General features: G+C 39.0%; 1 protein-coding gene across 1 annotated transcript in view; it reads left to right on the top strand.

The window, feature by feature from the left end:
- Window positions 1-14,907, top strand: part of DIAPH2 (diaphanous related formin 2) — a 334,973-nt gene that overhangs the window by 65,866 nt on the left and 254,200 nt on the right. Inside the window, exons 11-14 of the mRNA XM_083422248.1 lie at window positions 6,197-6,315; window positions 7,197-7,313; window positions 7,930-8,048; window positions 8,952-9,016. Of these exons, the coding sequence (XP_083278374.1) occupies window positions 6,197-6,315; window positions 7,197-7,313; window positions 7,930-8,048; window positions 8,952-9,016 (420 nt within the window). The remainder of the gene's footprint in view (window positions 1-6,196; window positions 6,316-7,196; window positions 7,314-7,929; window positions 8,049-8,951; window positions 9,017-14,907) is intronic.

Below are 14,907 nucleotides of genomic sequence, written 5' to 3'. Positions count from 1 at the left end.
CATGTAACATATTCTCTGTTTAGCTTGCTGTTGTGCTAAATTTATTCCATTAGTATAAAATCAAGATATACTTTCAGTTACGTTCTTTTTTTCTAAAAGCCCAGTATACAGCTGAACAACACTTATATCTAATTATTGGTTCTACATTTTCCAAGGAAAGCTGAATTTATTTAGCTACAAAAACAAATGGGTTGCTGAAAATGCACTTCCATAATAGTATTAGATGGGTTGTCCAGGGCCACCCCTATACTGTATAAATAGCAGAAGTGACAATAACTTTCTTGGGTAAGTGCTCCTTGCAGCATCAGCCTTTTGCATTTTAAAACGTGACTATAATTTCCCCCAACACTCTTATAATATCGAACACTTGGTATTTCATCAAGCAAATGCTGCAACTATAATATGGTTCAGTGGGGAGAACTGCAACTTTATCACCTATTTTCTTAAAAACCTTAGCATTTTAAAATATTATGACCTCAATCCTCTGTTGAATTATTTCACTGCCAAAGAAGAATTAGATTAATTCTATTTAATGTGTTTGACTTTCCCTAAGGATTGTTTATATAGACCATAGGTTGAACTCGAGGAAAACAAAATAGTTTTGTGAGGTGATCATACCTTATTTTCTATAAATTGTGCTTGCTTAGAGAATTTTTGAAAGAAGACATAAGCCGTCACATAAATTATGGTTACTATATTCTTTCAAAACTTGTGGGTTCTAAACTACAAGTGTTACCTTCTGGGTGTGACATTACTCTATATTTTTTCCAAATTCTCTGTTTTAATATAAAAGGACTCTAAACAAAATATGCAGAGTGTTCCTGTCCAGGGTTCCAGCCAATCAGTCCTCTTCCTGGATACTCCATTCTATCTTTCTTTCTACCCACCCTGGCTTTCCATTTCCCTCACCCTGACCAATCAGCATTCTATGTTCACTGAGCATGCTTAGTTCTCACTAAGCTGTTTGGGTCTCTCCCCCCAATCATCCCGCCCCCAAGATATCACCACCACCACCATTAATTCATTTTATATACTGCCCTTTATCAAAAGATTCCAGGGCGATGTACAACATTAACACATTTTACAGAGCACAATAATAAAAACATAATGAGCAAAATAATAGATAGCATAACAATTAAATAAGCGTAATAACACCCATCCACCCTCACACCAGTTATTTAATGTCCAAAAGCTTGGACTGTTTTTGCCTGGTGCCTAAAGACATGTAATGATGGTGCCAGATTAGGCATCCCCAACCTTTGGCCCTCCAGATGTTTTGAGACTACAATTCCCATCATCCCTGACCACTGGTCCTGTTAGCTAGGGATCATGGGAGCTGTAGGCCAAAACATCTGGAGGGCCGCAGGTTGGGGTGCCTGTGCTAGATGAGTCCCTTTGGGGAGAGCATTCCACAAACATGGAGCCACCACAGAAAAGGTCCGTTCTTGTGTTGCCATTCTCCTAACCTCTCAGGGAAGGGATTGCATAAAGAAGGGCCTGGCATTCTTTATGTATTATACAAGCATTATGGTTCTCCAAGCGATTTTGGCTACATAATGGTGAGACATTCCCCCAGAAGTTTGGAATCAGAATATAAGATGTGGTTGAGCTAGCACGTTTTCCTTTAGTCTTTACATTCTTCTCTACTTTTGCTTATTGTTTATATTAATTATGTCGATGGGCTGTGCACTTAACTGTAATCATATCATACTGTTGTGTGACATGCATATGCTCCATGGAAATGCTCTATAAAAACTGTCTTTTCCTTTGCTTGTCTGGTTGTAGTCTCAGTTTACAATGCTACCTGTCCCATTCAAAAGAGGGAGTCAGTGTAGGTGGTATTCAACTAAGTCCTACTCAGAGTAGACCCACTAAAATTAATGAACCTAGTTTAGTCATGCCCATTAAGTTCAGTGGGTCTACTCTGAGTAGGACTAGCATTAAATACCACTTCATGCTTGCTCAGGTTGTTGGGACTCTGGCAGATCCCATTTTTTATATATGTATATATAAAACCATTGTTTTAAAATTAGTATAAAAGGTAAGGGACCCCTGATAGTTAAGTCCAGTTGTGAACGACTCTGGGGTTGCGGCGCTCATCTCGCTTTACTGGCCGAGGGAGCCAACGTTTGTCTGCAGATAGTTTTTCCGGGTCCTGTGGCCAGCATGATTAAGCCGCTTCTGCGAAACCAAAGCAGCGCACGGAAACACTGTTTACCTTCCCGCCGGAGCGGTACCTATTAATGTATTTGAACTTTGACGTGCTTTCAAAATGCTAGGTTGGCAGGAGCTGGGACCAAGCAACGGGAGCTCACCCCGTCGCGGGGATTCAAACTGCCAACCTTCCAATTGGCAAGCCCAAGGCTCAGTGGTTTAGACCACAGTGCCACCTGCGTCCCTTTAAAAAAATTAGTATAGGTATAACAAATTGGATGCAGGTGGCGCTGTGGGTTAAACTACAGAGCCTAGGACTTGCCGATCAGAAGGTTGGCGGTTCAAATCCCCATGAGCTCCCGTTGCTCGGTCCCTGCTCCTGCCAACCTAGCAGTTCGAAAACACGTCAAAGTGCAAGTAGATAATGCAGCGGGAAGGTAAACGGCGTTTCAGTGCGCTGCTCTGGTTCACCAGAAGTGGCTTAGTCATGCTGGCCACATGACCTGGAAGCTGTATGCCAGTTCCCTCAGCCAATAAAGCAAAATGAGCTCCACAACCCCAGAGTCGGTCACAACTGGACCTAATGGTCAGGGGTCCATTTACCTTTTTAACAAATTGGAACTGGGAACAAAATGGTGTATTTCAATTGAAGTTATCATTTTTCCTGAGCAACACATAAATATAAGAGAGGTAGTTTGAAAAATAACCATATTTTATTACTGAAAATTTAAAATAGTTGTTGACTGGCAGAAAAAAAATGTTTATTAAAATACATCTATCTAAAGGCTTAGGGACGCGGGTGGCGCTGTGGGTTAAAGTCTCAGCGCCTAGGGCTTGCCGATCAAAAGGTCGGCAGTTCGAATCCCCGCGGCGGGGTGCGCTCCTGTCGCTCGGTCCCAGCGCCTGCCAACCTAGCAGTTCGAAAGCACTCTCGGGTGCAAGTAGATAAATAGGGACCGCTTACTAGCGGGAAGGTAAACGGCGTTCCGTGTGCGGCTCTGGCTCGCCAGAGCAGCTTCGTCACGCTGGCCACGTGACCCGGAAGTGTCTTCACACAGCGCTGGCCCCCGGCCACACACCCTAGAGTCTGGGCGCACAACCCTAGAGTCTGTCAAGACTGGCCCGTACGGGCAGGGGTACCTTTACCTTTTTTTATCTAAAGGCCTGCTTTTGTTTCGTATTTGCCAACAAAACTTGAAAAGTTAATAGCACAAAATACGTTACAGCCAGGTTCCGAAGGATCTTATAAGGCATATAAGGCAAAATTATTTTCTGTTGGTGTCTAGATTCATATTTTTATTGGGTTATTTGAAATTCCGTCTGCAGTCATAATTATGTCCTAACCTTTGGCATAATTTAGACTTTAATTTGAATGTGCAGTTAAGGATCCACATTTTAATGAGGGAATATAGATGTGTAAAGTGAAGGTGATAGATTAGTGCAGATAATCGGTTGCTTACTCATTTAATAAAGCAGGGTGTTAGTAGGTCTGATCAATTAAGGAATGGTTCTTAGGAACAACTTTTGCACAGACAGGTTTATAGTGGAACATCCTGACTGGCAGATGTTCACCCTTAATTAAACCTTTTATTCTACAAATTCAAGTCTTCTTATTTGTATGTAGCCTTCAAGTTAGTATAATTAGGTTTTTAGTGAAAATAACATTTGGGGTAAATTAAAATAGGTTTATTAATATTTTAAGTCTGTTTCAAAACTTAAGGCCTCTTAAGATTGAACTACGTTTCTCTGCTTCATTGAAATAGTGGCCTGGATCAAATAGTAGCTGATAAAGAGGGATAATTCATCATTCAGTTCTAGGTGTTGGATAATGATCGTGACCTTTTCAATGAGCTTAAATTCAGGATAACTCTCAGCTAAGCTTTATTTGTCAGCAGGACTATTTCAAAGTTAAGTAGATTGTGGATGGTTAGAAATCTAGAAAGAAAAAGTTAGTATTTCTGATAATGTTTCTCAGCCCCTTCATAATACATTGCAGACCAAGATCCAGCAGGCTTTCTTGTGAGTAAAAGCACCATACTGATTTCTTAAATAACATGATTATTATATACTTCTTTCTTTTTGTTTGCTATTGTTTGCATCAAAGTATTGCTTTCATTTTGCCTGCAAGAGGTTTTATTATTTATGCATAATGCATGGGAAAAGTTTGACTTTCTTTGCATCTTTGCATTTATACATCTCCATATTATTACTTAAAAACAAGATAAGTTTTTAGTGTTGCATGGTTCAATGACTTACAGGTCTCTGCCTACTTGATACTTCTGGTATGAACATGGGATAGTCATCATTCCTCAATACAGTGAGTTCTGTTCTATGTGGCTAACTGTGGGCTCCACATTGCTGACATTTTTGTTGTAGGCGCCACACCTGGTCATCTTACTTCTCCTATTATCGTCTTTGAATGTCCTCACTTGTGATTATCGAATGTCTTTTGAAATCTGCGAGATAAAAGGGATCATAGTAAAAGAACTTCAAGGTGATATATTAATCCCAACAATCTCTAGTGTGGCATGCTGTAAAAGTTTGGATTTTTCTTTTTTTCTTTTAAAACAACAACAACAACTTTGATGCATGCTGTTTTTACTGTGTTACAAATTAATAATTACTCTAGTATTTAAACACAAGTAGGAACCTAGGCAAAAAATTGTTTTATATAAAAACAGGAGTACTATGCAGGATGCAGAAAGCAAAATAGTCATACTGTGAGGTTTAAAGTTCACCAGATGTATGTTGTAATGATACATACATTGCAATTTGTTAGAAGTATTTTAAATCAAACAAAAACTGGTAGAAAGCAACTACTAAACCAGATTCATATTATTAACAGCCAATAATTGTTCATACTTAGCATTTAAAGGAAGGGAGGAATACAGCTCCACTGTATAGTCAAAGCTGCTTAGAACATAGTACTCTTTAGCCAGAATGCTTTATACTCAGTATGATAGATTTAATGTCTATCCTTTCATATGTCTTCATAGTCTATGAAGGCAGAGTGATTGTTCTGATATAAGGTAATAGGATATGATCATATACATACACTCCTTAGGAGGAAGAGTTTCACCTTGTAGGACCTACAACTGGGAATGAAATACATTTCCAGCAGAGAGTGCCACCCAAGGATAGATACTCACCATGGGTAGTCTTGAGAAATGAATTTGTCACAGCCAGACCACTCTCAAAATTCAGAAATTTAAATACCATCAACACCTTTTTACATAAGGTCTGACAGTCTATAATAATAAAAAAACTCATTGAAAGAGCTCCGTATTCTGGACAGATATGCACCATTGTAACCTCATTTGAATTAGAATTGTTCAAATTGAGACTTTGAGGTTAATGTGGACAAGCATTAATAGTGCAGCATGACTACAAAATAGAGATGCCAGTCTACTGTGATTATGCAACTGAAGGTAACACTTTCACATAGTATTTTAGTTTATGACTGTTCATGGAGAATGCATGAGCAAAACCAGTTCCTTAACGAGCACATTACATGGAATAGGCATTCACGGTTGTAGTGGCAGAGTAGGAGCAGCAATTTAAGCAGAATTCTCAATAAGCCATACTTGGGACTGTTGTGCTTGAATATATCCATGTGCTTCATTCAAATGCAGTCAGTGTTGCAAGCAATTTGTGTCATAGCTGCATGACTCCTTCAAGGTATTTTTCAGCTGCTGTACTGGATCAAGTTTTTATTTGATCTAGAAAGTTTTTGATGTTTGTATGCCTATAAAGTACATAATAAGGTGAAAATTTCTGTTACACTTTTGCTTTGTCTATGGTGTATCATGTACATGTATCAGCAACCAATAGTCCTAAGTCTGTATGTATCATACTGTGGCAAAACATATTTCTTACTTAAATATACAGAGGATGAGAAGAACATACGGTGGTTGTAAACTCAACATATGACCTTCAACTGCGTGGTTATGCTTGGTTGTACTGTAGGTATAGAAGAGTTGAAAAGTATGCCATTAAGATAAGTTTTATGATAAACTATTCAATTTATTTCATGGAATAATAGGATCTAAAAGAGAAGGAGAATGAAGAACTGGATATTCAGTTGAAAGTGTTTGATGAAAACAAAGAAGAAGACTTAATTGAGTTGGCCCACCGCCTCAGTGACATCAAAGTGGAAATGGAATATCCTTTTAAAGGGCTGTACAATTTTATTAGAAATGAATGCTTGCAGAAAGTAGCTTTTTGCAGTAGTGCTAGGTATTATAATCTAATTACTTGGGGCATGCATAAGGAAGTGGAGAATATGTGCTGGCATGTTATTTCAAACTGGGCATAGACCAGTTGGCACTAATAATAAGTCAATAAGACATACGTACAATTTTAGGAACTTTCCCCTTGATTCACAGAAAGTGCATCTTATTTAAACAGATAGTTGAGAAGCTATAGACTAGGAGTAACTATTGAAGAGTATACGTTGAATGTCTGGAAATAAAGTATAAGGAGAATCAAACAAGCATCAATCAAATCTTGATTTCAAAGAAGGCTGAAGTTTTGGAACAGTACATAGTGTTAGTTTGAATAAAGCCGTATCTTGGTTTTCGAATAGAATGCGTTCTGGAAGTCCGTTTCACTTCCAAAACATTCAGAAACGAAGGCGCTGCTTCTGACTGGACATTTGGCTTCCAAGGCAAAGTTTGCAAACCGGAACACCTACTTCTGGGTTTGCGGTGTTTGAGTTCCAAGTTGGTTCATGAACTAAGTTGTTCGAAAACCAAGGTACGACTGTACTTCTATATTTAATAGTGAATTATACGCTTCATGTTTGTGAGTAGCAGAAAATCAAAATTCCATGAAGAGGAATATTAAGAATAGTAATTCATTACATGAATAGTTATTTTGGGATCTAAATAGATACTTTAGATGTGCAGAAAGGCTTGTGTGCTGCCTTGCACACAGAAGAAATTTTAAGGGCTCTTTAGGCCTAATCTTCAAGAATGCAGTGTTAATTTATGGGTGTGTTTTTCTGTAGAACAATTTTGGTATTTCCTTGACAATCCTTGTACTGATGTGAATGAGGTCTACCACCTATTGTATAATATGCTGAGAGAAACAGCATCTGAAAACTACTTCCTATCTATTTTACAACATTTTCTACTAATCAGGAATGATTATTATGTTCGGTAAGTCAGCAGTGATTTTTATGTCCAGTTAAGTCAGCAATTTTTGAATTTCAGTTTAAAATTTGGTGTTCACATAACAGAGTGTCACACTACTCGTTATTTGTATGTACAAGTGCATACAATTCACTGGACAAAAGTGAGGCTCTTTGGGAAGGGGATGAGGTATGGAAAAGCTTTATTTACGTATAGTTTACAGACCTAGAAAACTGATGTAGTTCCACAGCTCCCATACATGGAGGATTTGTTAGGGAATTAGGACATCTGATTATTCCTTCTATATTGCCATCCAGTCTTCCCTCTTGGCATGAGGAGCAGACAGGAAGGTTTGATTGGGGTCTCCCATCTCCAGTAATAGCTTCGTGTAGACTTTGTGGAATTGTACTGAGCGGAGAAGTGGTAAATAGCATATTGAACCTAGATAAACCCTCTGCACGCAAAATTTTTGCACATTTGCAGGATTATACCACCATAAACAGAACAGCAACCCTTCAGTTGTTATGTATGAAAATGGACTAGCTCTCATCAGTTATTAAGTAGACTAAAATGTTTCTTCTTTATTTTTAAAAGTGCCTTGGTTATTAAAATCAATACATTTTTGTGTTTTTTTGGCAACCAGACCTCAATATTACAAGATAATAGAAGAATGCGTTTCACAGATAGTATTGCACTGTAGTGGTATGGATCCTGACTTCAAGTGTAGAGGAAGGTTGGATGTAGATTTCACTCAGCTTGTAGGTATGTGCGCATCATAACGTTACACTATTTTAGTAATTATTGTTTAAGGATTCTCTCCCCACCCCACCCCAAGATCACCATTTATGTAGTATAGGCATGTTTCAACCAAAGTTAAGCCATTTTAAGTTCTGTTCTTCCTCTGGTAGAGAGTTGAATGTATAAGTCTTCTATTGAAAACACTATGTATAAAAGGGGGTTAATTTTTTTATGTGGATTATGCTCTAGATTTTTAATTAGTGGAATCTATGCCACACACAGTACTTCTATATGGAGGCCTTCTGTTCGTTCTATTATTACAAATGTTCCATGTGCATATCAAAATTCTCTTGATTCAGTGTTATTGGTTAGGTGAAACCCAAAATAGATGCACATGCTTTGGAGCAGCTAGCAGTGACTTCAGTGGGCTCTATTGTACCATGCTGTAGCTTTCAGTCTTCTTCCAAAATGTGTGAGCTTGTCCCCCCCCCCCTTCATGTTTGACTAGTTAGCAAGCTGAATAGAAAGATTCAAATATGAGTAATGATAGGCACGTACAAGTTGTTGAAAGTGCTCCTGGATAAAAATGTGTATCATTCATTGAGAACAGGAATGCTTCAGTGGCTATTATGTTTTCGTTAAATGTCAGAACTTTGGATCATAAACTTTTTAGGTAGAAAAATCTCTTATAAAGCAATTTTCTGCTCAGCCGATGAGGAACTAGTGCTGTCCAGTTAGCATCACATTGCTACAAAGTTGAATTTGTAATTAAAAATATGAATTTTTAAAACTTTATTGAATCAAGAAATGTTGAATTTTTGAAAATGTTTGTTTTGCTCAGAATCAGTATTCATTCAGTATACCTCATCTGCATATTTGCCCTGTAAAGTGGATTTTGCATTGGTCTTTATGGTTTAATTTTCTTAGATTGCTGCGTGGACAAAGCAAAAGTGGAAGAAAGTGAGCAAAAAGCTTCGGAATTTTCCAAAAAGGTAGGTACAAGGGAAATTTCTGGCACTGAACACTTTTTTTTTATTTCTATAATCTGAGATCCCATAATTAATAGACACTTACAACCTGTTTCTTTTTAATTTTAAATTGTTTTAATAGTTTTTCATATTGTATTTCTACATTGTTGTAATGTGCCCTGGGATCTTAAGTGGGAGATAGATATACAGTGGTACCTCAGGTTACATACACTTCAGGTTACAGACTCCGCTAACCCAGAAATGCTACCTCAGGTTAAGAACTTTGCTTCAGGATGAGAACAGAAATCGCATGGCGGCATCAGGAGGCCCCATTAGCTAAAGTGGTGCTTCACGTTAAGAACGGACCTCCGGAACAAATTAAGTACTTAACCCGAGGTACCACTGTAATTGAAATTAGCAAATTAACCGTGCCTGAAACAGGGCAAATTTGAACTATTTATCTGAACTTCATTTATGTATTATTTATTTATTACATTTCTATACTGCTCTACACCCAAAGATCTCAGCCGGTTCACAACATAAAAATAAAATAAAAATTACAACACAAAATGCATAATACAAAAATAAAGCAAAGCTAATAACCCCCTCCCACAAACACATTTAAAAGGCCATAGAATGTTTAAACAGCCAAAGGCCTAGTTTTAGAGAAATGTTTTTGCCTGGTGCCTAAAGATATGTAATGAAGGCACCAGGCAAGCCTCCCTAGAAAATGCATTCCACAAACAGGGAGCCATCACAGAAAAGGCTCATTCTTGTGTTGCCATTCTCTGGAGGAGGCACATAAAGAAGGGCCTTAGATGATGATCACAGAGTCTGAGTCGGTTCATATGAGGAGAAGTGGTCCTTGAGGTATTGAGGTCCTGGGCTGAACAGCAGCAGCAGCAGCAGCAGCAACAACAACAACACCCTGATAACTGACTGGGTTTCCCCAGCCACTTTGCGCAGCTTACAGCACATAAAAATGGTAAAACACTAGACATTTAAAATTTCCTGATACAGGGTTGCCTTCAGATATCTTCTAGACATCTGAAGTCAGTTAGTTGTTTATTTCCTTGACAACTGATGGGAGGGAATTTCACAGGGCAGGCACCACCACCGAGAAGGCCCTCTGCCTGGTTCCCTGCAACCTCACTTCTCACAGTGAGGGAAATGCCAGAAGGCCCTTGGAGCTGAATGATGGGGGTGGAAACGCGTCTTCAGGTATACTGGACCAAGGCCATTTAGGGCTTAAAGGTCAACAACACCAACACTTTGAATTGTGTTGGAAACTTACTGGGAGGTCTTTAAGGACAGGTGTTATGTGGTCCTGGTGGCCACTCCCAGTCACTAGTCTAGCTGTCACATTCTGGATTAGTTGTAGTTTCCAAATAACCTTCAAAGGTAGCCCCACATAGAGCACATTGCAGTAGTCCAAGTAGGAGATAACCAGAGCATGCACCACTCTGGTAGGGTCTCAGAATTGACGTGCCCCTCCATGGACAGCTGTGAGTCCAGAATGATTCCCAGACTGTGCACCTAGTCCTTCAGGGGCACAGCTATCCCATTCAGGACCAGAGAGTCCTACACACCAGCCCACCCCCTGTCCCCCCAAAACAGTACCTCTGTCTTGTCAGGATTCAACCTCAGTCCGGTAGCTGCCATCCATCCTCTAACCACCTTCAGAATCTCACACTGGACATTCACTGCCCTCACTGGTTCTGATTTAAAAGAGAGGTAGAGCTGGGTATCATCCGCATACTGATGCAACACCCAGACCAACCCCCCGGTTTCTCCCTGGATGAAGTAGCCTATTTCTCCTGACTAGCGCTGACATGGTTGACTGTGATCAAAATGTAATGGACCTGGCAACAGACCCACATCACAGTTTGAATTTGTCTAATAAGCAGATGGAAAAACCCTGTTTTTCTTGGTCAGTTTTGATCAAATGGAGGAATTCGAGCTATTCCTATGCTGAAGGGCCAGGAAGGATAGTTTTGCATTTTGAACAAAGCAATTTTAACTTGCCTCCTATTGGCTGCCTTGCTGTGCCAACCATGTGTACTGTGTTAGCTATATGGAATCATTCCCTATAAGCCCATAGGGAGGTTGAAAGGGCAGGTTCAACAGTAGTTTATTTAGGGGACATCTTGAAAAAGAGCAGTGTAAAACCATTCATCTACTGCATTCTGATTTCACTAGGTTAATATTCTATGTTGGGGGTATGTGTTTGTGGGGGTTTTTTTGCGGGGAGAGGAGTGGTTAAAGTTTGCTAAGTCAATCAGTTCAACTCTCTTCTGTAGAAGTTCTGCCTACAAATCTTTTAGAGATACTGCTTTTTTGGGATCAATATATTTGACTGCTAGAATGTTACACATAACCTGAAAAAGGTTCATGTACTATGGCAAATTTTGTAGAGGTAATTTATCATGCCATAGGCTATTTTGCCACAAACTCAGTCTTTTTATTTCTCTCTATATTTCTGGCAGCAGTCTTCTCTATTAATTCATCTTTATCTTGAATAAAGCATTTGAAAAATCTGCTGTTCTAGAGAAATAAGCATATTGAAAAGGGATTAACACTTTTCAAGATACTGTGCATGTATTAGCTACCATCCAGTTCAACATGTTTTCTAAAATAAATTGATCAAATTTCATTATTATTATTATTTATTGGAAACATGTGCTTCAGTATTCCTTTCAAAGTTTGTTGAGTTTTAAAGTCCTCACTTACTCATGCTGGGAATGCTTCTTCCATTGAAACCATTATTATATACTGGTGCCTCCTACAGCTGAGCAGATTAGGTAAATTTGAATAATGGTACATCACCCTTGAAAGCTACAGAACTTGAAAAAAACACTAACACACCATTTTTTTTTGTATTTAGACTTCCACTTTTCAAATGAAAATCTACGAAAATCAAATTTAACTAATTTTAAAGATAGCCTATAAGAAAATTTACTTCTTTTAATTGCAAAGCATATTTGCATTACATAAAAGCTTTAGATTTTCATACTAGCAGAACAACCTACCTTATGATGGAAAGAAAATGACATTAACTAAACAAGTATAACAACGTTCTATTTGTTTTGTTTGTGTACATGACAAACACATGCATTCATACTCTCACTCAGTTCTGCCTAGGATTATCTAGAAGATTGTCTGCTGTTCAAATACAGATGTAAACAAAAGGCTGTGGAAGTTTGTACATGTATTGTTTATTTAACTGAACACAGTTGAAGTGACACCCCCACCCCATTACAGTACCAGGTTGGGAGGAAGTAAATTTAGATCTGTTTTCCCCATACCATAGTCCGTTTCCTGTGTGGTCATAAAGTTTTCACATTGTAGGCCCAGGCAGAGTGGAGCCAGTGGCAGGGGTTGGAATAATAACATCAACAAAGTACATGGGGTAACAATATTGGGACTGAAAAGGCCACAGTTTTATTGGTTACAGGTGTCAGATGGTTTGGCATAGGTATTGGGTGTATATATACTGAAATCAACCAGCCAAACTGCTGGTTAAGTATAGAGTTGACCAAGTTAAGAGTCACCCTGTGTTGTGCAGTGCCTCTTAGTGGACCACTAAGATCACTCAGTGGAGGTGATAAGGCCTGTTAACCCCTGAGCTGGGAATCTGTACAAGAAGTGTCCCCAGGTTCCCTTAAGGGGATACCCCACAACTGCAGGGCCAATGGGGCCCACCCTCCACCCACCTGGCCTAAGGATGCAACCCAATGCATTTCTGCCTGCAAGTTTGTGGCAATTGCTATGAGGTAGATGAAACCAGCAGACAGGCCCAATTTGTCTTCAGGGAAAATTTCTCCCTGGCCCTGAATATAGCCACTGATAAAATCCATAACAAGATCCATCCAGGGTTTACCTGCTCACCTTTAGGTAGCCTGCAAACCATAGAAATAAGACAGGGAAGGTAGGAAATCCACCACTGACTAACTGGATGAGTCCTGGTGTGGCTGATCGAGCGAACCAGAAGGAATAAGTTCTTACTCAGATCTGCTCCCCAGCCACATCCTCCAGCTCACCTATTGGTGAGACTTGCAAGTGAGCAGCTATCTGTTGGTGTGCCAGAAGGAACCAGAAGTGCCCCCTTCCATGACACCAAAGCCTGAAAAGGGAAACAAGCTCTGCCATTCTGCGCCAGGGCCTCAACTGCTGCTCCCAGCAAGTTCTGTGGGAATGGACATTCTATAGCAAGTGATAAGATTCCTCTGCACTTCTAGTCTTTTTGATTATGACCAAAATGTTTCAGTGGGAAGAGGACTGAGGTAAATCTGTCAAATGTTTTTGGAGGAAGTGGACTGAAGTAAATCTGCCCTTTTAGTATTTTAAATATTACAGCATTTATATGCATAATATTAAGTTTTAAAAGCAGGTCCTTAAGATTATGCAGAGTCTAATGAAAATGCCTAAGATATTGAGTCTTGTGTACCTGCAAGTTGACAGGAATGTGTGAGAAGCTGACTCTAGATATTCATTGGTGTGAATACTTTAAGCCCAGGAAAAATGGAGAAAAAATATTTGGCTAGTCTAGGAAGCCTAGCAGGCTTCTATTATTTTACTCAATCTATATAACACCCTTGTGAAAGTTAAAGCATTATGTTTGGACAAAGATGGATGACTGCTTCTATGTTGGTGATCATTGCAGTTTGATGAAGAATTCTCAGCTCGACAGGAGGCACAAGCTGAGCTTCAAAAACGAGAAGAGAAAATCAAAGAACTTGAAACTCACATCCAGCAGTTACAAACCCAGGTAATATAACAAGATGGATTTTACATGTTTTCAAAATGTGTTCTACTTTAGGGAAGTATGGAATTAACTTTTAAAATATTAAGGGGAAATTACTAGCAGTGGGCTAAAGATAGATGGCAGGAGAAATATTGCATCATTGTTTCAAATCAGACAGTGTGACTGGTTCCTTCTACTGGTCTATGTGTGAGCAGGAGCATCACTGACTGGTCATCTTACAAAATTTACCTAATGATCTCAAGGCAGCATACATGCTACCTCCCCCCACCCCTTCTGTTCTTACAGCAATACTGTGAGATAGGTTAGGCTGAAAGAATGAGTAACTACCCAAAGTAACCCACTAAGTAAGCTTCATGGGTGAGTGTGGATGTGAATCTATGTTAGTCCAACACCTTAACCACTACTCTATTTAAATAAATTGGGGAGGAGGATGCACTTTAGCTCTGATACGACCCTGAATCACTTTGGCTGAAAGAAGAAATCATGTACAAATATGCTTCTTTATTGAATTTTATGGCCCTTTCTGATTGCTCTGTAAGCAATAGTCACATCTGTGGCATTAAAACATGAACACTGGATCATCTTGGAAACACAAGACTCTTCCATATTTGAAGATATTCTGTAAGCAACTTCCAACACTCTTATGTGCATTTTGGTTTTGCGATGATGTTTGTTTTATTCTTTTAATGTGCTTGTTGGTTAGAAAGCTTAGTGTAACTTCTCTGGAAATGAGTGTTGCTTAAGGCATATAATGCAAACTGTAAATGAAAATTTATGTTTGATTCACTTGCACTGAGAGGATATTACAGAAGATAACTTCTTTTGGGCACTTTAAATACAGTTGGTGGTATGGAGAAATTTTGTTGGTCATATTAATGAGCTCAAATGCTTACGAAGCAGAATTGTCTCTGTGCCACTGTTGGTTAACATTTAGTGTCAGCTGGGTACTGTGTGTACACAGTACACAGGGACACCGAAGGTATACCAGTTATAGAAATCATATCGCTATTTAGAGATAAGAGGGTAGAATCATAGGACAGACTGTCTTTTCTTTTAAAGGAACAGTTGAAAAATAAAAGTTTGAAAGTTCAGCTATTTGGAGTCTGCTGGTAGAAAATCACTTGCTCTAGTGAAGTTTATTCTAGACGGA

The sequence above is a fragment of the Podarcis tiliguerta genome (genome assembly GCF_965153285.1).
Source record: "Podarcis tiliguerta genome assembly, chromosome: Z".
NCBI lineage: Eukaryota > Metazoa > Chordata > Lepidosauria > Squamata > Lacertidae > Podarcis > Podarcis tiliguerta.
The sequence above is the reverse complement of the archived record's forward strand: the minus strand, read 5'-3'. Positions and strand labels throughout refer to the sequence as shown.